The 25,609-nt window shown below is 35.5% G+C and overlaps 4 protein-coding genes across 4 annotated transcripts; 2 read left to right on the plus strand and 2 right to left on the minus strand.

Annotated features, from left to right (window-relative positions):
• Positions 1 to 222: 222 nt before the first annotated feature.
• On the minus strand, positions 223 to 2,027 carry LOC133329595 (cAMP-dependent protein kinase catalytic subunit 1). The gene has a single exon (XM_061538066.1). It carries the CDS (start codon positions 1,536 to 1,538, stop codon positions 477 to 479), a length of 1,062 nt encoding a protein of 353 aa, XP_061394050.1. The 5' UTR covers positions 1,539 to 2,027; the 3' UTR covers positions 223 to 476.
• LOC133329597 (NHP2-like protein 1 homolog) lies at positions 1,546 to 5,370 on the plus strand. Its single transcript, XM_061538069.1, has 2 exons — positions 1,546 to 1,788; positions 4,904 to 5,370. The coding sequence occupies exons 1-2, from the start codon at positions 1,546 to 1,548 to the stop codon at positions 5,282 to 5,284; spliced, it is 624 nt and encodes a 207-aa protein (XP_061394053.1). The 3' UTR covers positions 5,285 to 5,370.
• A 5,234-nt stretch (positions 5,371 to 10,604) lies between these two features.
• LOC133329605 (serine/threonine-protein kinase 25) lies at positions 10,605 to 14,572 on the minus strand. Its single transcript, XM_061538078.1, has 8 exons — positions 14,166 to 14,572; positions 13,593 to 13,691; positions 12,886 to 13,524; positions 12,679 to 12,824; positions 11,934 to 12,612; positions 11,515 to 11,877; positions 11,258 to 11,451; positions 10,605 to 11,022 (listed from the first exon to the last, which is right to left on the minus strand). The coding sequence occupies exons 1-8, from the start codon at positions 14,178 to 14,180 to the stop codon at positions 11,010 to 11,012; spliced, it is 2,148 nt and encodes a 715-aa protein (XP_061394062.1). The 5' UTR covers positions 14,181 to 14,572; the 3' UTR covers positions 10,605 to 11,009.
• A 2,810-nt stretch (positions 14,573 to 17,382) lies between these two features.
• On the plus strand, positions 17,383 to 19,712 carry LOC133329602 (uncharacterized). Its single transcript, XM_061538074.1, has 2 exons — positions 17,383 to 17,453; positions 17,510 to 19,712. Exons 1-2 carry the CDS (start codon positions 17,383 to 17,385, stop codon positions 19,710 to 19,712), a joined length of 2,274 nt encoding a protein of 757 aa, XP_061394058.1.
• The last annotated feature ends 5,897 nt before the right edge of the window (positions 19,713 to 25,609 follow it).

The raw sequence follows: 25,609 nt of genomic DNA on the forward strand, positions 1-25,609 counted from the left end.
TTGTTGATTGATACGAAGACCACGGTTATTTATGGTGACAACGAATGTGATTGAATTTAGTTTTTTATGTTTTATTTCTAGATTAACGTCTTTAATTAGTTTATGATTGTTGGTTTTTGTTTTTAGTTGTAGTTTTACTTTATAACTTTTTTTCATGTTGTTTGGTTTGGTATTTTATCTTCTTGTTGTAGTGTTTTTGTTTTGTTTTTTGTTAATAATATTATAATTTACAAAAGTACGACGAACCATTTGATGTACCGCCACATTTTCTTTAGGTACCCACCACTAACCCACACAACAACCAGTGATGAGAAATATGATGATTGGCGACGGCGACAGCGGCGTCTGGGAGCTGGAGCATTTTTGCTGCGACAACGTCGACAGGACGACGCATACATATTACAAAAAAGAAAAGATGTATGTGTTTGTTTGTGTGTGTAAAGGGTAAATATCTTGTTGTTGTTGTTTGAATACAATTAGAATTCAGCAAACTCCTTGGCGCACTTTTCGGTGCTTGAGATCCGCAGCGCCTCCTCCTCATAGTCGTCAAAGTTACTAGTGTCACCGGGTCCCTTACACCGTGGCACAAATGGAGCCTCAATTTTCTTCTGGAAGATCGCAATCCAATCTGTCGAAGCGAACCATTTCTGATTTTTGATGTCATTCACACCCGCCTTCAGATTGCCATAGCGTTTGGTTAAATCGACCTGCAACAGGTTGCGCAGCAGATCTTTCAGATCCGAACCAAAGTGTGAGGGGAAACGTACTTTGCCCGATACAATTTTCTCGTAGATCTGTATGGGCTGGTCGGCAAAGAAGGGTGGATAACCGGCGGCCATTTCATAGACAAGTACACCGAGTGCCCACCAATCCACAGCTTTGTTGTAGCCCTTGGAGAGAATAATCTCGGGGGCGAGGTATTCAGGGGTACCGCACAATGTCCAGGTGCGGCCTTTGACACGTTTGGCAAAACCGAAATCAGTTACCTTGAGGTAGCCCTGTGAGTCGATCAGCAGGTTTTCTGGCTTCAAATCACGATAGATTAGATCAAGATAATGCAAATACTCGAAGGCGAGTACAATTTGCGCAGCATAGAAGCGCGAGTGGGGCTCCGAGAAACGGCCAACCTTACGTAGATGCGAAAACATTTCACCGCCCGGTACATACTCGAGTACCATGTACAAGTTGGAGTTGTCTTTGAAGTGATAGCGCAACGACACCAAGAATGGAAATGAGATGGCCTGTAGGATGCGCTTCTCGTTGAGCGTGTGCTCGACCTGTTTTAGTTTGACAACCTTCTGCTTGTCCAGAATCTTCATGGCATAGTAGTCTTTTGTCGGCTTGTGTTGTACTATCATGACCCGGCCAAAGGAGCCGGTGCCCAGGGTTTTGATGCGTTCAAAGTCTTCAAGAGAGGCGGTGTTGGTTGGATTGCGGCGCCATTTGTCCTCGAACTCTTCTTTGGCCTGTTCGAGGAACTCTTTGACGGTTTCGGCAGCATCCACTTTTTTATTGGAAGTGGTGGCGTTATTTCCCATTTTCGAGATGGTACCTGTTAACGAAGAGAGACGGAAGGTCGCTGTGGTCGATACCGATGATGATGATCCGGCAGCGTCTGTTGTATCGCCCGCGGTAGCGGTTGTTGCCTGCGTGGTAGGCGGCGACGATATGGTAGACTGGGCACCTGTGGGTGGTGTTATTTTGGCGGCTTTTTGCGCCGATGGGTCTGCCGATGTGTTGGTGGTGTTCGCCTGGGGCCGTGCAGCAGCTGTGTCCAATTTAGTCGCGGTCGTCAACGGTGACGGCGACGACTTGCTAGACGACGCGCCGGGACTGCTTGGCTCAAGCTGTTTGCTCAACTGTGCGGACTCCTGCTGCTGTAGGGATTTGTTGTCCTCACTGCCGCTGCCAGAAGACTGAGGAGTCTTTTTCTTTTTTAAAAAGCTTAAAATATGTTTCGCAATTTTGAAAAATTTTCAACAAACTGGTGTCGACAAAATACTGGACTACTGGCTGTCACACTGGCACACGTTAAAGATGATCACCACTTTTCTAGTATTCCACTTTGCAGGCTGTGTATGATTGTACTAGAGATGAAGACGAAAAAACTGCCGCCGTTGTTGTTGTGTCTACACGAATTGTTGATTTCTCTTTTAGAAGAAAATTTATCACTGTTTTAATTCGTTTCAAATCTTTTATTGTGATTTGTATTTACTTTTTTCCTTGTTTAGTGTAGTTTTAATTAATTAATTAATTGTTGTTACACTTCATTTAATTTTTTTGTGTTGTGGGCTTGGATTGCTCGTTTCATCTGAAAAAAGTAGCGGGAAAATGCCAATAAAACACACGATGATTACCACTGAGTATCAATAAGAGAGATGACACGACAAACGAACGAACACAACGAACACTCTCAAGCTCTTTTTTGCTTTTTTGCTAAACTTTGACGTTTTAATTTAGAAGTGTCAAGTGTTTGATTTCAATTTGAAAATGGTTAGTTGTTGTTCTCTTGTTCTCATTGGCAAACAGCACTCATATCTCGCGAATGACATACACACACATACACAATCAAATACAGTTGATTTTATTTTATCAAATGAACAAAACAATAAATGCCGAGATAAAAAGATAATGCTGTCGGATTTACAGTACCCCATTTGTAAAGGGGGGATAGAAAATTGAGGGACTCGGAAAAATTTAGTCAGAGTTGCCGTAATTTTACACGGAAAGAAATTCTATTAATTTTTCATAAATTTCATTGGCCTCAATATGTGACTTGAACTATTTATGGAAGTTCTCAAATTGTTGCAAAAAATATTTACATTTTTCCCCCTTTTGCCAATTTTAATTTGCTTCACACCCTTTCATTTAAAATTTAATTTATTGTAATTGCCTTTTACAAAAACAAAAAAAAACTAGAATCGTTAAAATGTAAATTACAGGTGATTTACAGCTGTTACAGAAGTGTGGCAATACTATTGAACACAACGTATTGCAAACACACACTCAAATACACTTTCATGTTGTATACTCTTTTTTCTATAATCGCAATAACTATACATTTTTATACTCTCTGCTTTGCTGTTATTATTCCCTCTAACACCTCTTCTTTTGCAAGTAGTGATCTATGTATGTAACAGACAATAACAGCTGATCTCGTAGAGGGGGATACAACAGTCTCTTCTTCTTCCTCTTTTATGTTTGACAATTACGACATTGTGTATTCTTCCTATTTGAGGAAATTTTCTTATTGGAATTTATTGTAAATTATTATTATTATGATGCACCCCATCACTTTGGCAATTCTCGAATTCTCGGATTTCGTAATATGCGACAACACCACACAACAAACACACACACTACATACAGACATTGCGCCTCAACAAACACTTGTTTGTCCAATTTTTCTCTTTTAATACACTTTTTATTGTTACTGCCTATTTTTCGTTTTCTTTGTATCGGTATGTTTTCACAATATTTTCACTTGTTTTCCAACAGCAGCAGCATCACTTTGATTCCTCCGATTTTTTACACTTATTTAATAAAACTTTTTTTTGTCTGTTGCTTCTTCTTTATTGCTTTTCTTTGGTTCCTGCTCTGTTCTGCTTACTGCTATGTACTCATTTTTATTACATTTTTTTTGTGGCTGCGTGAAGGATGTCTGTATGTATTGAAAAGGGGGGGCTACTAAACAAATTCACATATATTTCAATTGGATTGCCATATACGTTTGAGTGTGTGTATGTGTGTGCGTGCCTGAGAGTGAGCGAACAAGAGTTTCGTTTCGTCGTAGTCATTTGTCACTGTGTGTGTGTGCGAGTATGTTTGATTATCATCATTTTTTTCCATTATATTTTCGCTATGTACACACATTTTTCACTAATTTAGCCTCGATTTTTTTACATCGAAATTCACAAATTGTTGTTTAGTATTTTTTTCATAATTGCCACATAAAAATATTTTTTCATATTGCTATAATGCCTTTGACCGAGTTGAGGTATTTTATATTTTTTTTTCACACTGTGCTATTGAATAATCGATTTTCCGTTTCGTCTTGGCATAGGCAGCACATACTGTCATCCACCACTTAAATCCAATTAGAGCAGTAGCAGCAAATGAAAATGAAGAATATTTTCCAAAAACTTTTCTTACTTGTTACTTATTTTTTTTTCATCGCCTATGCTGCAAACATATGTGCATGTATAATTTTGCTTATATGATTTGTGTGTGTGCAATGAGAGCGTATTCAACTTAAAATTAGAGAAATATTATTTTCTAATTAAGCGATTAAGTTATTGTAGTGATTTATTTAAATATATATTTTGTATTTGCTTTTCTTTTTTGTATTTTTTGCTTCTTGTGTTTAAACGATAACACGACGACGAGACGCGGGCGTTCTTACTTCACTCACGACTTTTACTTAAATGATGATTATACTTTATCAGAATGAGAGGCAAAAAGAAAATCGAAAATAGAATGCTTCTTCTTTCGCCAATTGGATTCCTAATATTCAGCGGGAACTAATAACATTCTCTCGGTTATTGGTTATTCACAACAGCCATATGTAATGATAACACAGCAAAAGTAGTGGTATCATTTTTTTATGATTTGGCATTACCTTTTCCACAGACACCAGCTTTTGTATGGCTCGCCCACAAAGTCTTAATGCTGCCAAATTTCATTAGTTCAACTACAAAATAAAAACACGTGCGTAGTCAAAACGTTTATTTCTCTGGTATCGGCAACAACGCCGAGTGTTTATTCAAGAATTATTGAATTTTAAATTAAAAAATTACCTAAAACACGTTGTTGTAACACCACAATTTTAAAATGGTAAGTTATTTATTAAAAATCATCAAAATCACAGGAAAATAATGTTATTTTCTCTCCGTGTTTCTTCTAGGCAGATGAAGTCAATCCTAAAGCTTTCCCATTGGCCGATGCCCAATTAACAGCTAAAATCATGAACCTTTTGCAACAGGCATTGAACTACAATCAATTGCGTAAAGGTGCCAACGAAGCTACCAAAACATTAAATCGTGGTTTGGCCGATATTATTGTGATGGCCGCTGATGCCGAACCCTTGGAAATTCTCTTGCATTTGCCCCTGCTGTGTGAAGATAAAAATGTTCCTTACGTCTTTGTACGTTCAAAACAGGCCTTGGGTCGTGCATGTGGTGTTTCGCGGCCAATCATTGCCTGTTCCGTCACCACAAATGAGGGATCTCAGCTAAAGTCTCAGATCACTTCTATTCAACAGGAAATCGAAAGACTTTTAGTTTAAGTTTTCATTATTACCCCCTTTTTTATAACTATATAGTATCCATGTAAAAGAGCATTTTGTAAGTTTACAAATTTTTATTCTTTAAAACTAATAGTGACAAATCCCCCTTATATACCACAACAACAAAAGAAAAAAAAACACTTATTTTGTACAAATAGTATAAAGAAAAACAAAAAATACTAAGAAAAATCCAAAAAAATAAAACAAAAAATCTATAAATTTAAATATTTAGACTTTAATTTTGTAATGAAGTTAGCAGGAGGAAAAATTAGAACCACGTTGGAGCCAAATGTAAACATTGTGAGATACTAATACAGTTCCAAATTGTTCTACTTATGTATGGTACTACCGCTGGGTTTACAAATTAAAAAAACGTGCTTTACAAACAACAACGTGTTTATCTAGAAAATGTGTATTGAATGTATTTTCATTAGTTGAATTATTATAGTACGGAATATTGATATTTAATTTACTCCTTTTACAAAATATAAAAAATTATCTTGAGTAAGATTCTTTAATATTTATTATCAGTGAGGTTCTTCAAATAAGGTAGATTATGTTTATATCTTAAGAGATTACCCCAAGTAATTTTTCTAAGATAACTGTCACCCAATTTAAGAAAAAGAAAAGAAACAATTCGTTAGTTTTTCAACATTAATATTAGATCAATCTGTAATCGCTGTGCCCTACTATAATCTAAATTATTTTGTTATAAAAACTTTAATACATTAAATTAGAACGGGAATTTACTATGAGTAGAATTATAATCGGACGGAATATTTGTATATGCACTTTTTATTGTAAATAGGGGCTGAAACTATGTCAAAACATTAGTCAATATTGGAAGTGTTCTGTTTATCCTTCGTAAACTGGAAATGTCTGCTTATTTATAGTCATATTGCTTGGAAAATGAAACTTGGGCTATATTGAAAATCTTGACCAAAGATGTTTTGTAGCCACCTAAAACTGGTTATTCCTAACTATTGATGGAAAATGCGTCTGGAACCATGTAGTTCATAATATAGTATGGGGCCTTTATATAAGTATTAAAACATACACCTAAAAAAATCCGGAATACCAATTTACCGTCAGATATGTAGTAAAACGCGGCTAATACCGACAACAAGGTGGTACTTTTATGGCGTAAACCTATATTGAACACTAGCATATTTCCGCTACTTAGTTAACGAATGTGGGAATTATTTTACCGACCATCCATATCTCAAAACTACACATCAATTCTGACCTCAGCAGAAATCTATCTCTATACTACATTTTATATCATTTATTACTCTTGTAAAACACATTTCCAAAAAAAGCCAAATTTCAAATATAGTTTCACTCAAATCCAAATTTAGTACCAGTTAGTGCTCGTTAATATAAATTTCCACAACTACCTACCTTAAGAATCATAATTACAAATTATCTTAATTCCAAATTTCAGGATTCCAAATTATATGAAATTTAGTACCATTTAATACCCATAAGTACAAATTGTCAAACCTACATCTATATTCTCAATACTACACCTCAACAATAATCTTATTTCCAAATTTATGTGTTCCAGCTTTATCGGTTCACCTAAATCCAAATTGTACCAAATATAGTACCATTTATCTATATATCGCTATCCTACAACTCGACGGTAAAATTAATTTCAAATTTCAGGATTCCAGCTTTATCCGTTCCACCAAATTCAAATTGTACCGTTTAGTACCTCTTAATATTGCATGCTACGAAATTGTAACAAATTTAGTACAAATTTCCAAACCTACATCTATACTCCTAATCCTACACTCCAACAATAATCTTATATACAAATTTCAGTGTACCAGCTCTATCGGTTTACCTAAATCCAAATTATACCAAATATTGTACCATTTAATCCTTTCGTACACATAGGTACGATTTTTCAAAACTATCTACATATCGCTATCCTACACTCCGACAGTAAAAATTACTTTCAAATTTCAGGACTGCAGCTTCATCCGTTTATCTAGATTAAAATTGTACCAAATTTAGTACAGTTTAGTACTTTTCGTATATACAAAACCATCTCCTTATATCGACCCTACTTCTCAACCTTAATTCGCATTCCAAATTTACGCAATGCTACGAAATTGTACCAGCTTTATTAAATTTTAGAAGTTTTCGGATACTTGTAGTTCGAATGTCCAAAAAAAACCTAGCTACATATATTCTAAACTCCATCAGTTTCCCTCAATCCAAATTTCAGAGATCTTTTAGTGCCGTTATAGTACGAATTTCCTAGAACCCAGACTTATTTGACACCTTCGGACTTTGGGTGACCCAAAATTCCTAGATTCCAACTTCAGCCGTTTCGTCTGGGGGTTGAGGTATCGTTAAGTCAGTCAACCACTTTGCACTTTTATTGGTATAGATTTTCTGTAAATATTCCAAAATTGCATTAACATCGGTTAGAAAACGGAATTAAGACAAGATTTATTATTGCGACAATGTCAAAACATTCCAGAAAATTCGATTGAAATAATGATTCAAAAACATTCAAAATACCGAAAATGGGCGCTTCCGGTATGGGGTCTATACGTGCCGTGAACGATTTATTCCACTTTCAATACCGAAAATCCTAGGAATATCTTAACATTGCGATCTTAATTTCAAATGGGCACAGCATTTAAAAATGTACTTTCGACAAAAAAATCCCTTGAAGTTCACCTTCGTGACAAACAGCACCACGGTAAAAACCTTTGAACACTCACATCTCAGTAAATTTTTGATAAATTTTCCATGCAAAAGTCCTTTCCCGATGACATTATTTTCTGATTTTAAAGCCAATAACAAACATGCATGGCAACTTTAATATATACAGTGGTGGTCACAGAATTAAAACATTTACTGTGGTAAACATTTTTTGATGAGCCCTCGATTCGTTTGAAGTATTTTTGAAATTTTTTTAATTCAGAACACTTCGATATACTGCACTTAAGAGATTTAGTGTGAAAATGGAAAATTATTGCATGCAATTTTTCCATAAATAACGGTTTTTACGAAAATACGTCGGCTTTGAAGTGGCCATATAATTAAAACATTGTGTAATTTTTTACTTTACTACATTTTTTGCAAAATATTTTTAAAAAAGCTCTTTAATTTAGTTAAATTATGTAAACTAAGCACCGATAAAATCATTTACGATAAAAATTTTTGAAAAAAATTGTAAAATCTATCAAAATTGCCAATAATTTGTACAGAACACCCTACATTCAGAAAATAACCCTTATTATAGAAAATAAAGGTCCGAATGCACCAGAAATTGCTAGAATTAGTAGAAAACAATAAATAATTCTCAAAATAAATAAATATTTGAAATAAAAACTGAAAAAATAGGAATTAACCTAAAAGAACGACTCAATTTCGAAAGCCTTTATTGAAGAAGGCCCGAATATTTTTGCAGTATGTGAGGAAATATCGATTGATATTGGCATTTATTATACCAAATCGATTGTTCGAGTAGTACAGAATATATTTTATCAAAAAATATATCAGTCACACCAGAATGAACAGAGATCAACACTTATGTTGACGAGAAAACGTTTCTGGTACACAGCAGCATGTTTGATGGTTAACTCTTGACCCTTAAAATCTATTGAACATGACAATATTTTTCCAAAATAATATTTTTTGAATGGAATAATGCCTATTTAATCTATTTTAGCCCAAAAGAAAGAAAAAATTTACAATTTGACAAATATTTAAAGTCTTGTGTTGAGCATCAAAAATGCTGCTGTGTGGCAGAAACTTTTATTCGTCAACATAGGCGTTGATCTCTGTTCTTTCTGTTGTGACTTGTACATTTTTTGATAAAATATATTCTGTACTACTCGAACAATCGATTTGGTATAATAAATGCCAATATCAATCGAAATTTCCTTACATACTGCAAAAATATTCCTGCGTTCTTCAATAAAGGCTATAGAAATTGAGTCGTTCTTTTTGGTTAAATACCATTTTTTCAGTTTTTATTTCAAATATTTATTTATTCTGAGAATTATTTATAGTTTTCTACTAATTCTAGTAATTTCTGGTGCATTCGGAACTTTATTTTCTATAATAAGGGTTATTTTCTGAATGTAAGGTGTACTGTACAAATTTTTTGCGATTTTGATAGATTTTACAGATTTTTTCAAAAATTTTTGTCAATAAATGACTTTATCGATGCTTAGTTTACATAATTTAACTAAATTAAAGAGCTTTTTTAAAAATATTTTCAAAAAATACAGTAAAGTAAAAAATTACTCAATGTTTTAATTACGTGGCCACTTCAAAGTCGACGTATTTTCATAAAAACCGTTATTTATGGAAAAATTGCATGCAATGATTTTCTATTTTCACATTAAATCTCGAAGTGTTCTGAATTAAAAAAATTTTGAAAAATACTTCAAACGAATCGAGGGCTCATCAAAAAATGTTTACCACAGTAAATGTTTTAATTCTGTGACCACCACTGTAAGTATTTAAATATAAATTCAAACCCCACCAAATATTTATCCTTTTTAATCCCCTCTTATTAAATAATAGACAACAACATATATTTATTTATTTTTTTAAATCTATATATGATTTGTTTTTATTTCAGTTTTTCATGTTATTTTATTTGTTTTTGTTGTTGTTCTTGTTTATTTTATTAATAATTTATATTTTAATATGTGTCTCAATAACATTGTTGTTGTATTTATTTTAAAGATTTGTTGTATGTGTGTATGTATGTATATATATGCTTTCTTCTGTAAGTTGAAGATTTTTATACTTTTGTATCCAGTTTTTACTTTTACTTTTTTTGTTTAGAATATTTAACTACATACAAATAATTTCCAAAAAAATATGATATTAGATCAAACAAATTTTCATTTCGTGTATATGTAAAGTGTATGTCTGCCTGTGTCGTGTGAAATATGTACCTTCGTTTCTTATCGGATTTACCAAGAGCTAAGATCAAGCTGATGATGATAATTATTTATTGTTTACTTGCTGTTTTTGTTTGTTTCCAAAGATACCTTTGTTATTGTAATTTAATAATAGTTAATTTTTTGTTTTTTACTATATATGTTTATTACAAAACAAAGGGAAAAAAGAATGTACAGTAACATTTAGAGTGAAGTAACTATGTTATCATTTTTACTACATTATCCATATGTGGTACTTGTTGTTGTTGTTGAAGTTTTATCTAGTCAGTTTGAACTCTTCTTTCCTGTTTGGTAAATCCAATGTTGTTGACTTATCTGTGATAAGAATGTGTTTGTGGGTTTTCGTTTCTTATTGTTGTGGTGTTTCTTTTTAATCCTCTGATTTTCTAGTATTTTTTGTTTTTTCTTTTTGGAGATTGATTGATTAATTTCTTTAGTTATTGTAGTTATTTGCCGTTTTACTGCAGCAAATTTTGCAGTTTTGCACATGCGATCTGTTTTTGTTTGTTTAGTTTTCCGTGCTTTGTTTCTTTTTTTTTTGTTTTTCATTTTTTGTATTAATTTAATTTTACATACAATACGCAGGGGGGAACTATCAAAGTGGAAGTATGGTAGAAAATAAAGAAAGATAACATAACATCATCGTGAAGAACGAATAATAATAAAAATAATAATACAATTAAAATATTTGTTTAATAATAATAATAAAAACACGTTAAGCAGGAATAACATAATAAAATTCCACAACAAAACCGGACTTGGACGTCGTAGGGGCATATAACCTATTTCTTGTTTCTGTAGAGACATACAATCAAATGCATGGAATACAAAAACAAAGAGAAAGAGAGAAAAAAATACACATTAGTTAAGTTTGTTTTTGAATATTTTCGATATGATCATAAATATGACATACAACATTTTCACATTTTTTATTAAAGTATCAAATTTCATTCGATAACTTTTAAAGTGAAGAATATTGTTGTAGTATTTATCATTATGTTTATCTATTATCCAATATTAAAAGAATTACCTAATTGCTCTATCCATAATATTGTTGATGCGTGTTTCCGAATATCCCGGTACCAGTTTATGTATGATTTCTTTTAGAAACAGGTCACTTACACCAGGACGACTACGTTCGGCCAATTCGAATACCGATTTCAAATCGCCTATATCCAATACATTCAAATTCTTATTGGAATTACTGCTATATTTACGTTGAATCTGAAATAAAAAAATATTATTTTAATATAAAATTTCCCTATGATATTATGCGGTGCAACTTACATCAGTGAGTATAGGAAAAAGAAAATTATTAAGACAGGCACTGTTAGTGTGTGCCACACGACTACCACCGCTGCTGCTGCCACCGCCAATATTTGTTGAGGAATTACTCTTATGATTTGTATTGGATGATGTAGGTGAAAGGGAGGCCGATTCGTGGTTTATAAAATCGGCTGAGCCTGCATGGGAGTTACCATTGTAAACATTGCCCATACTACTGCTGGTGGCCAGCATATGACCACCACCACTGCTGGATGGTGTTACAGCCACCGAGGAAATAGAAGCTGCCATAGTACTGCGCCGCAGGGATCTCTCCTCATCGTCGTCTCGGTGTTGCTGTTGTTTACCATGATCCATTAACTGCAACTGAATCAATAATTAAAGACAATTTCATTCGATTTAATTTCATTTATAAAACTCACCGATGATCGTCTTTCAATATCTGCATCCAGAGATGTGGTACGAGTAGGTCTCAAACTAACCTTTTGTTGTTCTTTAAAGTTAGTGCTCGATGAGCTGGACATAACTCCCGCCTTGCTGGAACTCTCCAACAAATTGCCAGTTGAGGACATTAACTGTTTATGTTGCGAGGAAGAATTGGCATTGGACGACAACGGTGATGACGAGGAGGAAGCAGAGGAGGAGCTATTGTTTGATACTTGATGATGGGAATGCTGTGCTGGGTGATGGAGTAGATGGTGATTCGTGTGATCACGGGTATTGATCGAAGCTGCCGCATTAGAGGACGTAATAGTTGTGACCGATGAAGACGGGCCGGAAGCGACTGCAGAAGACGAGGCTGCTGCTGATGTTGCCGCCATACTGTCACGCTTGTTTTGAGACGTTGATTGAACGGAGGAGGATGATGATGAGGAAGAGGCGCCTACCTGGGAATGATGCTTGCTGCCATGGTGCGACAGTGGTGTCAATGTATCCATACCATGGGCCAGTTTATCCATTTTCAGTTCATGTTCATCCAGTCTATTGAAATGGTTATTAGTTATTGCCTTGTGTGGAGAGGTGGCCTCATTTCCAAAATGAGCCCCTTTCACAGTCATAATCCATGGTTCGTCATTATTGCAGCCCGGTTTGGAGTCATCACTGAAAGCAAAAAACGAAACATTAGTTTGCTTTAATTTTCCCCCATGTTTAATAGCAATGACTTACGAATCGGAATTCTCAGATTCTGTTTCACTTTCATCACCCTTTTGTAATTTCCATTTCTTGTAACGGTCTATCAGATCGATAAGGTACGAATTTTTCTTAGCTTTTTTAATAAAAGGATACTTGAGTAATTCCTTTGCAGTAGGACGCTAAAACGAACGAAAGTAATTATAACCTTTAAACACAATTTCCTCGTGGTTATACACTCACATTCTCTGGATCCTTGTTAAGGCACGCTTCAACAAAATCTTTAAAAGATTTCGTATAATTTCCCGTCAATTGTGGCGGATTATTTTTGGGTATAAGGAATAAGACACGCATAGGATGCAATTCAGAGTTGGGAGGTTCACCCTTAGCCAACTCAATGGCCGTTATTCCCAGCGACCAAATGTCAGCTTTGGAATCGTACATGGACTGTTTAATAACCTCTGGTGCCATCCAAAATGGTGTACCGACAAATGTATTGCGTTTTGATGTGGTGTTCGTCAACTGGCCGGCTACACCAAAATCGGCCAATTTCACATCGCCCATTTCGCTCAAGAGGACATTGGCAGCTTTTATGTCTCGATGTAGTTTCCTTTCTGAATGCAAATAGTCCAGACCCTTGAGAACTTCACGTAATATTATGGCTATGTGCATTTCTTCGAAAGAACCCGCCTTCATTAGATCCAATGCCGAACCGCCGCCCAAATACTCCATGATAATCCATAGTTTGGTTCCCTTGAGAAACGAACCAAAGTATTTGGTAACAAATGGCGAGTCGCACTGCGACAACACCATAATCTCCTGTTGTATATCTTCGATTTCATCTTCAGCCTCTTCCAAGTCAATAATTTTTATGGCCACCACCTATAACACAAAAAAGAAATGAATAAATGTTATATAGCTATACACGTTGTCTTGTTTATTTGGCTCACCTGTTGAGTACGATTGTCAATGCCTTTGAAAACTTCACCAAATGATCCTTTACCGATGCGTTCCTGTTTTGTGAAGATTAACTCCGGATCGACCTTTTGCTGCAATTTTTTGGAGAAAAACAAAAACGAGAGGGTGTTATTCATTTGTTAAAGGCATATCTGTTTTTGTTATTTTCCATTATTTTTGGTGTGCTGTCGTCGTTGTTGTTGGTGTTGCCAGGTATGTGTGTGTCTCTGCTTTGTGAGCACTTCGGCTCTTACGCTGCATTTTTCAGCTATAAATGTGATTTGTAAGACATCGAAGCAAATGAAAAATTAATTTCGAAAGAATGTGGTTGAAAAAAAGTGGCAACAGAAACAACAAGAACAGCAACAATTGCGATAAAGTAAAAACAAATAGTGATTGATGATCTCATTTGTTTTGGTGTCGATGGTCCCGGTCGGTATATGTGTAGAAATGGGAGAGCAAGGGAAACCCTTATCTATGGCCATAAAGTTTCATAAAGATATGCGCTCAAGGGTTTTTCATTTTTGCCCATAAATGGTAAGGAAAATCGTTCGCTCAGTACTTACCTCTGTCCACGACATGGTGGGCAGATAATGATGTCGGTGGCAATGTGTTGTTGTCTGTCTAACGCTGCACTCGACTTGACAAGTACTACTACCTCCTTTGGTGCTGGAGCTGGTGACTGCTGCAACAATTGGCAGCTATGGTTTCCTCTTCCGCCTTTTGCGGGTGATGCAGCAACAAATGCAAACAACAAAACAAGACACTTCTTTTCCCTTAAAAGTAACAATGATCCACTACAAGACGGCGACTATAACTTCCGTAAACATCAGCAGCAGCAGCGATAGTAAAAAAGCCACAAACTCTAAGCACACACCTCACTCTCTCACTCACACAGTCACACGCACACGAAAGCAGATTTCAAATCGTTTTACTCGATCAGGAGGAGGAAAGGTGTGAGGCAAACGAACATTGGTTTACGGGGTCTAAGACGGCCGTAAGAGAGGGAGTGTACACTGATGACGATAGTAATGATGATCGTGGGATCCCCTTTTTTGTGGACACTCCACCACCACTGCCGCCGCTACGCAGCACACAGAGAGCAGTCTGTTTGGAAAATTGGGACTACAACGGGAACCCACGAACACGTCCTCTCCACTTCTTATGTAGCACTGTGTCGGATTGTCTTGTGCCACTTCTTACTCGTCGTCGTTATTGTTGTTTCGCAACTTCGCGCTGCTTGCATTCACACCAGAAATATATGTATTTTTTAGCTTTGCTTCTACCTCTTCTACTCGCTCAATGACTGACTACTGCTACGTTTACAATTAGCGCTGCGACTGTCAATCTGTGTCTTTTACGCTGCTGTTCCGCTGCGCTCCTCGGCCCAGACTGTTGTGGCCCTTACTGTTTATTACTGACTTGACGGCTTGTTTCTGGCAATGATTCCCTATTTCGAATCGAATACAACACCAACTTCCAAATGTGACTTCTTTTGTTTGCCGATTTTCCTTCTTGTGTTCACATCTATTATTCGTTCTTCGTCTTTCTTGTTTTCAGTACGCCTTATGCATACAAATTGGAATTTAATAATATAGAAAAAAGGTGTAGAAAACAACTTGGAATTCTTTTTCTAATCTGTGTCGAAAGACAAATAGATCTTGTTTTACCACTTCTTTTTTGCCTATTTCATTCAATCGACTTGCTTTGTTTTCAATTTATTATCGTCTCTGTTTCTGTTTGTTTGTTCTCTTGCTCACGTTCGTCCGTGGTTCTCTGCTGTTTTGCTGCTCGCTCGCTCTCTCTCTCTCTCACACAGATGACAGGTTAAACTTTCTTTTTTTCAACGTTTCAGATTTTTTCGCAGATTAGATTTGCTATTTTAACTTTTTCCCAGAACTTTTCCGATAGTCGAAATGATAAAAATTATATAGCCATAAATTTTATATTACGAAAAATATAAAACTATCCGATTTAATTAACAAATAATCATGCTCGTTATGTAAATAAGCAATAATAACTATCCGAGATGTTTTTCTTCGATTCTCTAATATTTTTCTTTTTTTATTTAAGATGATTGATATACGAAAGCTAACTGCTGTGGAATGACAAATGTCAAAACAAACTGAGTGGGAAAACATATGTGAGTACAATTTGTCTCAGTCAATGACAGCTGTTTTGGATTAGAGTTGCAATTTAGCCGTTATAAAATAATTTATGAGAATTCTTTTTTATTTTTATAATTCGAATAGACTATAAAAGTTATGCTTATTATAAGTTTAATAATATATTGTTCTATCAATGGATATTTTCTGTTATATGGCCGTCATCATTACTTAATATGGTTTATTTTAATAAACGTCTAATTCACAATTTTCAGCTTTTATATACATATGTTTTAAATGAAACATATACCATTGGTTTAAGGAGAAACATATAGAAGAACTACATAGTTGAGGCTATTGATATATTCTTCCTCAGCGGTACTAGGGAGATCATTGAAAGTGGTTCCATAATGGCGCGTTTGGACTAAATCTTCTAAACCGAGGTACTAGATCCTAGCTTTTTAGACTAGCACTGAGATGATAAAAATTAAATCAGCTGATAATTGATTAAGTACACATTTCTATTTCAAAGTAGCAGAAAAATATTTTCATAAATCCAATTTAGATTTGGGATTTTAAAATAAATAAACACTTTCTAGAGGGAGTGAAACATTTTCGGGGAAAATAGTGTTTTTTTCTCTCGATTATGCAAAGGATTTTCATCAAGTCGAGATGTGTGTATTTAATTGAGTTAGCAATTAAATATATAAAAGCTATAGACGAAACGCGCCCTAAGAAATAAAGAGTCCCAACAGCATGACATAACATTTCCTCGAATAAAAGTCGAGTCTCAAATGTCATCTCGATCTCAAATGTCATTCCATATCGTATGCTTCAAATATAATTCACTGGATTTCTAAACATGATTAAGGAATCGACATTTGAATTCGACAATTTTTTTTATGCCAAAGTTATATATAAAATGTGTGAAATGTGTTTTGAAAAATTTAGAAAAATGGTCTGTTCCCGTACTGCAAGAATCTACTCGATTTTACTATTTTCTTCGATATCATAAAGGAAAAAAGTGCTATCGGAGTAAAAAATAGTAGATTCTTGCAGTACGGGAACAGACCAAAAGTATATTCGAAAATCGATTTGTTTGATGATGAACTCGATTTTGAAAAGAAAAACTGGTATTCCATTCATTTTTCGAGGTTTTGGTCAAATGCTAAAAAATGTTTCAATAGCAATGGCCTATTAATAGTGTTTCACAAAATCTTCAGGTTTTTTTAAAACCTGAATTTTAAGGAATTTGGTTGTGATTATATTGTTGCCAATCGCATTGATGCTATCGGTGTTATCATTTATCAGTGAATTAATAGTAAATTCCTCAACTGACGGCGGCAAGAGCGTCTGACTCTGTTATCAACCAATCAGCTGATTGACATTCATCCAATGCGCCTTTCTTTTGTTATCGGTGTTATGTATCACTCTCATTCGTAAACAAAGCATAATTCTCGGCATTTTTCACCTGTCTCCCTATTTCGCATTTTACTTTACACACGTTCGTTGTATTAATTCTATGTCGACTTCTTCCTATCATTTACAAGGATTCTTGTGATTCTAGACCATCAACAGTGATAGGAAAAAGCCCCCTCCTTGCAGAAGTGGTGCTCAGACAGACATTTTTGGTCATAAACAAAGTATTTGTTATTTGGAACGTTAAAATTTCGATGAAATGCCATCATTTTGTGCTGTGGTAAATTGCAATGATCGGTATGGACATTCGGAGAATATTTCCTTTCACAAGTAAGTGCGGGATAAATTTATCTTATTCATATTTATACGCATTGCCATATTTGCAGATTTCCTCTAAAACGAAAAGATCTACTGGTGCAGTGGGAGGGATTTATACAAAAGCAAAGAGGTCCCGATTGGCGGGCTTCACGTTGGAGTTCATTGTGTAGCCGACACTTTCGCGAAGATGATTTTCGTTCATTGAATGAACGTAAGACACTTAAAAAGACTGCTGTACCCACGATCTTGGATGTGGGTAATTATACGGAAGCACACAACAAAACAAAGCCAGCATGTGGAGGAAATGTACCAAGGGAAAATGAAAGCCAAAAGGATAAAGAATTTAAAGAAATTATGGCAATACGAGAGCAACTGGAAGATGTCGGAACAAGTGGTAGCACTAATATTGCCAAAACCAATTGTCGACTTTGTGGCATTAGTGCAATACCCGTGGTTACTTTTGCATCCAATTATGAGCTGTATGGTATGCTACAGAAATGTTTCCCCACCTTGAATATACAACAAGATGATGCATTCCCCAAAGTGTTGTGTTCCTCCTGCTATAAAAATCTACAACATTTTTGTGAATTCGTTGATATTGTGTGGGCAGCACAAACGGAGTTGCAGAAAAAATACAAACCCAAGGCGGTGGAGAAACCACCTCTGAAAATAAAACAGGAACCATTAGCAGTGCGTGTTAAGCAAGAAGTGGCGGAGGTGGGCTATGATCAGCAACAAGAGTTGGGTGCAAATGATGAATATGATGTTATGGCCGATGGCCAGCATGATGAGGCTGAGGGCGGTGAAGCTGTAGACCAAAAATTTGAATTTTGTGATTTTCCCATCAATGATTGTGACATTATGGAAATTATTAATTTGGACGATCCGTTTATAAATATACCCGACGATGATAACAATACCATTGTGAATGAGGGTGAAGAGTGTCCGAAACGAGTTAATGAACAACGCGCAAGTCATATGCCCACGGCACATGAACTGTTGCAGGTCCATCTGTTAATGGATGAACATAATTATGCTTATGTGGATACAGATGATTTTAAGGAGGAGCAACAAGTATACAAGACTGAGAAATCTGATGGTGATGAAAGGGCTTTTGTGGATCAATCTAATTTAGCTACTGAAAATCTTGTCAGAGAAAATAACATTTTATATAAAGATGCTGGGCATAATTACATTCCAGATCAATCTTACACCGAAGCAAACTCCTTTGAGAATCGTGCTTTGAAGCCCATTGTAACATCGGTCAGTGCAATACAACAACCCACGAATAAGGGAAATGGTATTGTTGTACTCAATGAGAGCATTGTTAAATCGGGAGCTGGAGGTTGCCATTTACATTCATGCATGGTTTGCCATTTAAAGTTTTTCTCTGTGGAAAATCTCAAAGAACATTATACCCAAACACATGGTACTCCCATGGTGACAGTGCCGGCCAGTAATATATTGGTAGAAAGAAATAGCACTGAGAGTAAATGTCACATGAAAACGGAAGTTATTGAAAATTTGGAATTGAGTAGTGCAAAGGATGTTGCTGCATGTCCCCCAGAAGAGTTGCCTAAAGACGCTAGTGAAAGTAATGAAAATCAAAAAGACATGGCAACAGAAGAGAGAGATATTGAAATGCTTGAAAAGTTGAAAAATAATTTTAAAACACGCCGAAGAGAAGTGAAGAAAGATAAAGTGCCACAAATAAATCCCAGACAAACAAATTATCGACGTCGTAATATTGCCAAGAAAAATCCGCACAAAATCTCCCTCAATACCATGGCTAATCAATATCAACAGTTGAGAAAACTCTATCAGACATTACAAAAGAAATGTTTAAATTTAGAACAAAATGTTGAACAACTGCAGCTGCAACCAATAACAAAAATCCACAGAACAATTAAAGAAAAGCGAAAATCTAAAATTTCGAGTAGTTTAGAAACAACAACAACGAAACACATACCTTCAAATCCAACCGAAAATAAAAACTTTTCCTGTCCGGTGTGTTCAAAAATATTTCCAAATTCGAATAGTTTACGCCAGCATAGTATAACACACACCGAAGAACGAAAACATATATGCAGTTTATGTCAGCGATCTTTTAAGCGCCGCAATGGCCTGCTGCAGCATCTTAAGGGATTCCATCTACAAGTTAAACCGTTTACATGTCAAGTGTGTAAACATAGTTATGCTCTGAAATGTGATATGTTGCGTTGTAAACATTCTGCCCTGAAGGCCAGTGTTTTATTAAATAAGTGTACATAAATTAGACTCTTAGGATTAGTGAACAAATAAAATAATATAATTAAGCAACTAAATAAATTATTTAACAATAAAAATATTAAGCTATTAAGCAAATGAAATGTGGAAAGCGCAAATTTCAAAATGTTGCCTTATTCAAACTGCAATTGGCTTTTTAAAATGCAGCTAATATACACATCAATAAAGCAACATATCAAGTCAGCAGAATGTACCTGTAAGAACATATTCAACTTCAACACTCACTTAAGAACTTGAACATCTGTATGGGCTGTAAGTATTTTTTTTGTATTCTGTGTAGATCTTGTTTAGAAATTAGATTTTAAAATTTGATTTCTTTATGTAGTTGTAGTAGAAGGAAAGTCTTTAATATTTTAGGAATTATAAATGAATTAGAAATATATTTTACCCATTCTGCAAAAGGTTTCCATAATCTAACACGAAACGGAATTTGTTGACCTTTTTAAAATAATTTCTAATATTTTCCGAATGCACTGTTAGAGTAAGGCTTTGGTCATAACTATATGTTACAACATGCATACATCAAAGGCAAATCTGTGAATACTGCCTTACATGAGGTGTTCGGACACATCGAGCTGATGACAGTCAAATATTAACGTTTGAAGTGGACTAAACACTACCGACACATCAGGACACAATTTCAAAATAGAGTTTCGAGACCTAACCTCACAGTCGTTATGTTTTTTTTTTTCTGAATAAAACATTTTTACATTATCTGCTAGTAGATCCAAATTATCTCTCATAGTTGTTTCATATCATAAAATTGTTAAATATGGTATCTGTACACTTGTTTTCGCATTCTTGGCCCAAATCGATTAGATATCATTTGAAGAGTCTTCGTAATAACAATGTTTTTTATTTGTACATACATACATATGTATGCGGTTCAATGTATTCAATTGCCAGTAAGGAATCCCCGTTCGTCATTCGCAACAATTCAATGCTGATTAATTGTTGTTATAATATTTTATTGGATATGATTATCTGATAACGAATTCTGTGAAATGACAACATTTAAAGAAAGAAAAAAAGAAAAATTCTACCTATTTATGAGGTAAATTTTATTTTTAATCTGCTATCTTTATTACATACACGGTTACGTTGGAAGTGTAGTGGAAGTTTTGTTGTTTTGTTTTTGGCCCAAGAGTTTTTAACACCACGAAATAGTTTAGTATATTGATCATCAAAGGAATGTGTGTCCGCTCGACTCTCAGCTATCAATTGTAATGAAACTAAATGCTGCATTTTGAATTATCATCTTTAAAATAGTTTTGGGGGTTCGGGTTCGGTCATAGATTATATTTGTTAATCGGTTTACCATCTATTGAAACTGTGGCGGTGCCTTGTATGTGGGTAGAGGTCAGATACTTTGAATGGGATGCCTTACAAAATTCATGGTTATATGATTTTCGCCACAACTGACGTCCTACCTCCTTTTTTAAGCCATTGGCACCGACGACGTTGTTGTTGTGACAGGTTGACTGTTGGTGAAAGGTCCAGGGGTGCTCGGGCATTGACCAGCTGAACGGCGTCAAACAAGATCAACATCATGCAAAATTTGATAAATTTAAAAAAGACACTCGGAAACATTTTCCATTGCGGTGTTCAAAATACCAAATGCAAATACTGCAGTAGTGTTATAAGCATAACTAGGGCTACAGTAAATAATTTGAAGCGAAATTTAAAAGAATATCACCCATTTGCTTTAGTTGACTCCCAAAGACAGTCGGTAGAAGGGAGTTGGAAACCCCGGAAGAAGTGACACAGGTGTCCGGAGCAACAACTGTAGTGCAAACAAATGTGCGGTCAAATATTGGGAAAGATCAAAGATCAATTGATTAGGAAAAGATCATCATTCTTTGCGGTTGATGGAACTGGCAGCTTAAATGCAATACCATTTGAACGATATAAGGCAACCATTTGACCATTTGAACGATATAAGGCAACTGAGCGAGGTGAACGACCTAGTTCAATTTTAAACCAGTGAGCGGAGCAGTATAGTCGGACGGGGCCGACCATACGATACCCTACACAACTACCACGGAACTCAAATTTTCTGCGGATGTTTATTCCGAGCCTGGGCAATATTTCGTGATATTTGCACCCTCTTGCCCGATAGAGGTAAACAGCACCTCTTCCTCACACTGACACATTACGAGTATTCAATACAGCTATTGTCAAGATTTCCTTCACCGTGGGTTGTGTTTTGATGTTCGGCTTACATTTGTGGTCTATAGATCGACTCGAAAATAACACAAAAAATTAAGTTTTCGGTGCAATTCATTCCAAAATTATTATCTGATCATCACCGAAATTTAGAGGCGTTGTCCTTGACCATACCCGGAACCTCATGGAACATTTCAAACGATCAACGCTATAGTTCCGCTCTCTAGAGTGATAATGGGTTACTAAATAATATACGAATACGGAGATACTTGTAAATATTTAGGTGTAACTCTCACATCCGAGCACATACAATAATATAATTGGTCTTAATTTAAAGGTCAACCACTCCTCTTGGATATAATATCAACTTCGCGGGCATATGTCCTTCAGGGGTAAACATATACGCCATAGAATTCAAATTTTGTCATTTTTCACACAAAAGTCAGGGTCCATTTGACCCGCTAAATATTGACCGATCTTTATCAAAAGAGGCATGCTTATTCTTTGGCCCGACCTCCTTCTCCATGCAAAATTTCACGATGTTCGGGCCATTATTGCGGCCTGTGGAGCGACCAGAAAAACCGACAAAAATTTGGTATTTGGTCCATTTCATCCCCTAAATATTAACCGATCTTTCCCAAAAACAATAGGGGTCTTCATTGGCCAGAACCCATCCTACATGCAAAATTTCGTGAAGATTGGTCCATAACTGTGGCCTGTATCGTGTTTACAAATTATAATGGACAGACGGACGGACGGACACACATGTCTAGATCGACTCAGCTAGTCGAGATATGACGATCGGTATACTTAAAGGTGGGTCTAGGACCAATATTTCGCGGCGCTTTTGGGGCTGCACAAAGCTATAATACCCTGACAACATAGTTGTGTAGGGTATAAAAATTAACTAGTTTGTTCGATCACTGTACAGAACGAGATTGTCCAAGGCTAGTGTGTGTTGTGAGTGCTTTGCTGGCAGGAAGGACACCTTTTTAGGATTCTTGGGACAATGCGTTCCCGATACGAATTGAGAACAGTCCTGAATCCGGACCTTAGTTGTGCCAGAATCGAACGGGTTTGCGTAGGAAGAAGCCTCTCACTGTCCGAAATTGCAGGAGGATGTTGGAGTAGGACTTTGTTGCATTTGTACCAATTTATGGCTTCGGAGACAGCCAGTTGATGCACGGATTTCATCGCGTTCGCGATCGATAATCTGTTGACGTCCGATGGAATGACAAACCGAATTTCTATAGTCATCGAAATTACCTCTTATCTACCTCCTCATACTTTCTTGTTTAGCTTCTTATCTTTTCCTTTTCTCTCCTACGGATCTCTCCATATTTTCATGGATGATCACAATGGACCAGTTGGACTCAGAGTGCAGCAGCCACATTAGCGATTGCACATTCCCAAACCTAACCTATTCAACCTCATTATACCCCCATATGTATTGCATATGAAAATTGTCATTTTGCTTGGAACATCTTGAACATGAATATATTCTTAATCAGAAAATTGTCGACTTAGCCATGTCGGTCCATCTATCTTTCGATATTACAATAGAGAACCTAATATTTAAGATATAGCTCACATAGGTTCCTACTACTGCTAGCATGTTTTTGGTTTTGAAAAAGAGTCCTCCATATAACGGCACCACCACATATTTGGTATGTTGAAGATTTTCGTCGCATTTTCAGGTACGGTCCCATTTTAGCTGCAATTTGATATTTCGGGTTCTTGGTTGGATTAAACAATTCTTCACCAAACATTTTCATGTTGTGACATAGCTCACATATAAAGATCACGTCTTCTTTTTGTTATCTTCAAGCGCCAGGGGCATTTTCTCACTGAAGTGGCTTTCATTTGGTATTTCAGGTACTTCATGTGTATAAAACATTATTCCCTATTGAAATTGGGAAAAATCCATAGATTGTTTCGTCCATAAAATGGGGCACCAAAGCTATAAAATATGGCCGATTGGCAAAAATTTTTTCACAACGTACAGAAGTTGGTATAACATATTGTGTGTAATGTTTCGTTGAAATCGGTTAAGATTTAGATATAGGTCGGTTTACATACAAATGGATATTGCATTATTAAGTTCGTCCAATGTCATGTCGAATGTTTTTTGAAAAATCCGACGTATGTAAGGACCCATCTGTTGAATATTCCCAAAGTGGTCAAGGGTATCATATAGTCGGCCCCGTTCACAGAATTTGATTCAAAAATTCTCTGTTAATGGGTAAACGCTTCTTCTTCTTGATTTTGGTAATTATTCAAGTTGATTTGAAATTTCTACTTGTCTTGGAGACTAAGTTTTCATTTGCGAACAATTCAGAACCATTTGAACACTGACTCTTAGATGTCGCTTATCTTTGGCACTTCTTTCATATTTCATCGTTGACTTGATTATTTTTTTTCTACGTATTGGGGTTTCAATGAAATTTAACAATTACATTTATTGTTTTTAATAGCGATCAAGTGCTGATTAATTATTTATGATACTTCATTGGTCGACAAGAAATTGAAAAAAATTACACAAAATATTTCCTTTTAATAAATATGATTTAAGTAGCAACAAGAAATGTTCAATTGCAGACATTTCAATAATATATAAATTAAATTGCACAAACTGTCTTCCAAGAAGCTATTGAATACTTAATATACCACATCATATTCGTCATTAGTTGTCTAATAATTTGTTTTTATCAGTAGACTTTTTAAAAACTCTATTCAGCTTTGCCTTAAAGAAAGTTGTTTTGAAAATGCCAAAGAAGGGAATGATTACTCAAAAAATTGTCACAAATCTTAAATATTCCAGCCGATTTTTTTGTCAACAAATATGTATGTATCAAACTGGAATGACTGAACATTTTGCTTATGATGCTACCCTTGGGGATATTTCAGGCATAACTCAACATTAGAATTACATTCACCTATACGAAGAAGAATCTATGCACTCGGACATGGGGATTTCCATATGCATGTTGACTACTGTGAACAAGAAACGGAGAAAAAAAAAAACAAAATAAAACGACAACAGCAACAACATGATGACCATTTTGCTGCAGGGGCACTGTGTACGTGATGTTTGTTTAGAAGCAAGTGTTGCAAAGGGTTGTTCACATACAAACATATATTTGAATGCACCAGTGAAATCCATGGATTCCAAACGAATGGATTTTAGAAATCATCGGCATTCGGTTAAAAATAGGAACCCGCAAAAAGTGATATTTCGAGCACGATATATGTTGAAAAAATGTTTTGAAAATATACTGTCCTCTAAACGGAATATTAGAAATTTTCAGGAATAACCTTCTCCCAATTCCGGCGTTTCTTTAAGAGGTAAATGTCTTCATTTATTTCCAAACAAATTTTGCTGACTTTTTTGCATTTACCTAGCTTACTTGTGGTTCAGTGATTATTTTGTATTCCATTTGTAAATTGATTCCTAAATCCAAGAAAAGCTCCTATCTTAAGCATACGACGTGAAATTGTATTTCCTCCGAAAAAATATGTAAAATACTTCATGGACTGGTTATTGCGTATGAACGAAAGTATGTGTTTTGTGGTTTGTTGGAAATTTGTACCCACTCCCTGCCAGCTAGCCAGATGGTTGTAATGTAACAAAATATGGCAAGGAGCCGGCCGAATACGGGATAGAAGAAAGGCAAAATTATGATGTTTCGGTAGAAGCAACCGTATATTGGTTTATA

The sequence above is a fragment of the Musca vetustissima genome, unplaced genomic scaffold (assembly GCF_032173495.1).
Source record: "Musca vetustissima isolate MV318-11 ecotype Yass unplaced genomic scaffold, APGP_CSIRO_Mvet_v1 utg8193, whole genome shotgun sequence".
NCBI classification, from domain to species: domain Eukaryota; kingdom Metazoa; phylum Arthropoda; class Insecta; order Diptera; family Muscidae; genus Musca; species Musca vetustissima.

What these genes read in the sequence shown, in the direction of transcription:
- LOC133329595 (XM_061538066.1), bottom strand. Translation starts at nt 1,538, where the DNA reads ATGGGAAATAACGCCACCACTTCCAATAAAAAAGTGGATGCTGCCGAA.
- LOC133329597 (XM_061538069.1), top strand. Translation starts at nt 1,546, where the DNA reads ATGGTACCTGTTAACGAAGAGAGACGGAAGGTCGCTGTGGTCGATACC. An exon ending in CTGTGTCCAATTTAGTCGCG is followed by an intron (nt 1,789 to 4,903) that starts GTCGTCAACGGT and finishes TGTTTCTTCTAG; the next exon opens with GCAGATGAAGTCAATCCTAA.
- LOC133329605 (XM_061538078.1), bottom strand. An exon ending in GAATCTGAGAATTCCGATTC is followed by an intron (nt 12,613 to 12,678) that starts GTAAGTCATTGC and finishes TTTTGCTTTCAG; the next exon opens with TGATGACTCCAAACCGGGCT. An exon ending in TTTTTCCTATACTCACTGAT is followed by an intron (nt 11,452 to 11,514) that starts GTAAGTTGCACC and finishes TTTTTATTTCAG; the next exon opens with ATTCAACGTAAATATAGCAG.
- LOC133329602 (XM_061538074.1), top strand. Translation starts at nt 17,383, where the DNA reads ATGCCATCATTTTGTGCTGTGGTAAATTGCAATGATCGGTATGGACAT. An exon ending in GAGAATATTTCCTTTCACAA is followed by an intron (nt 17,454 to 17,509) that starts GTAAGTGCGGGA and finishes CCATATTTGCAG; the next exon opens with ATTTCCTCTAAAACGAAAAG.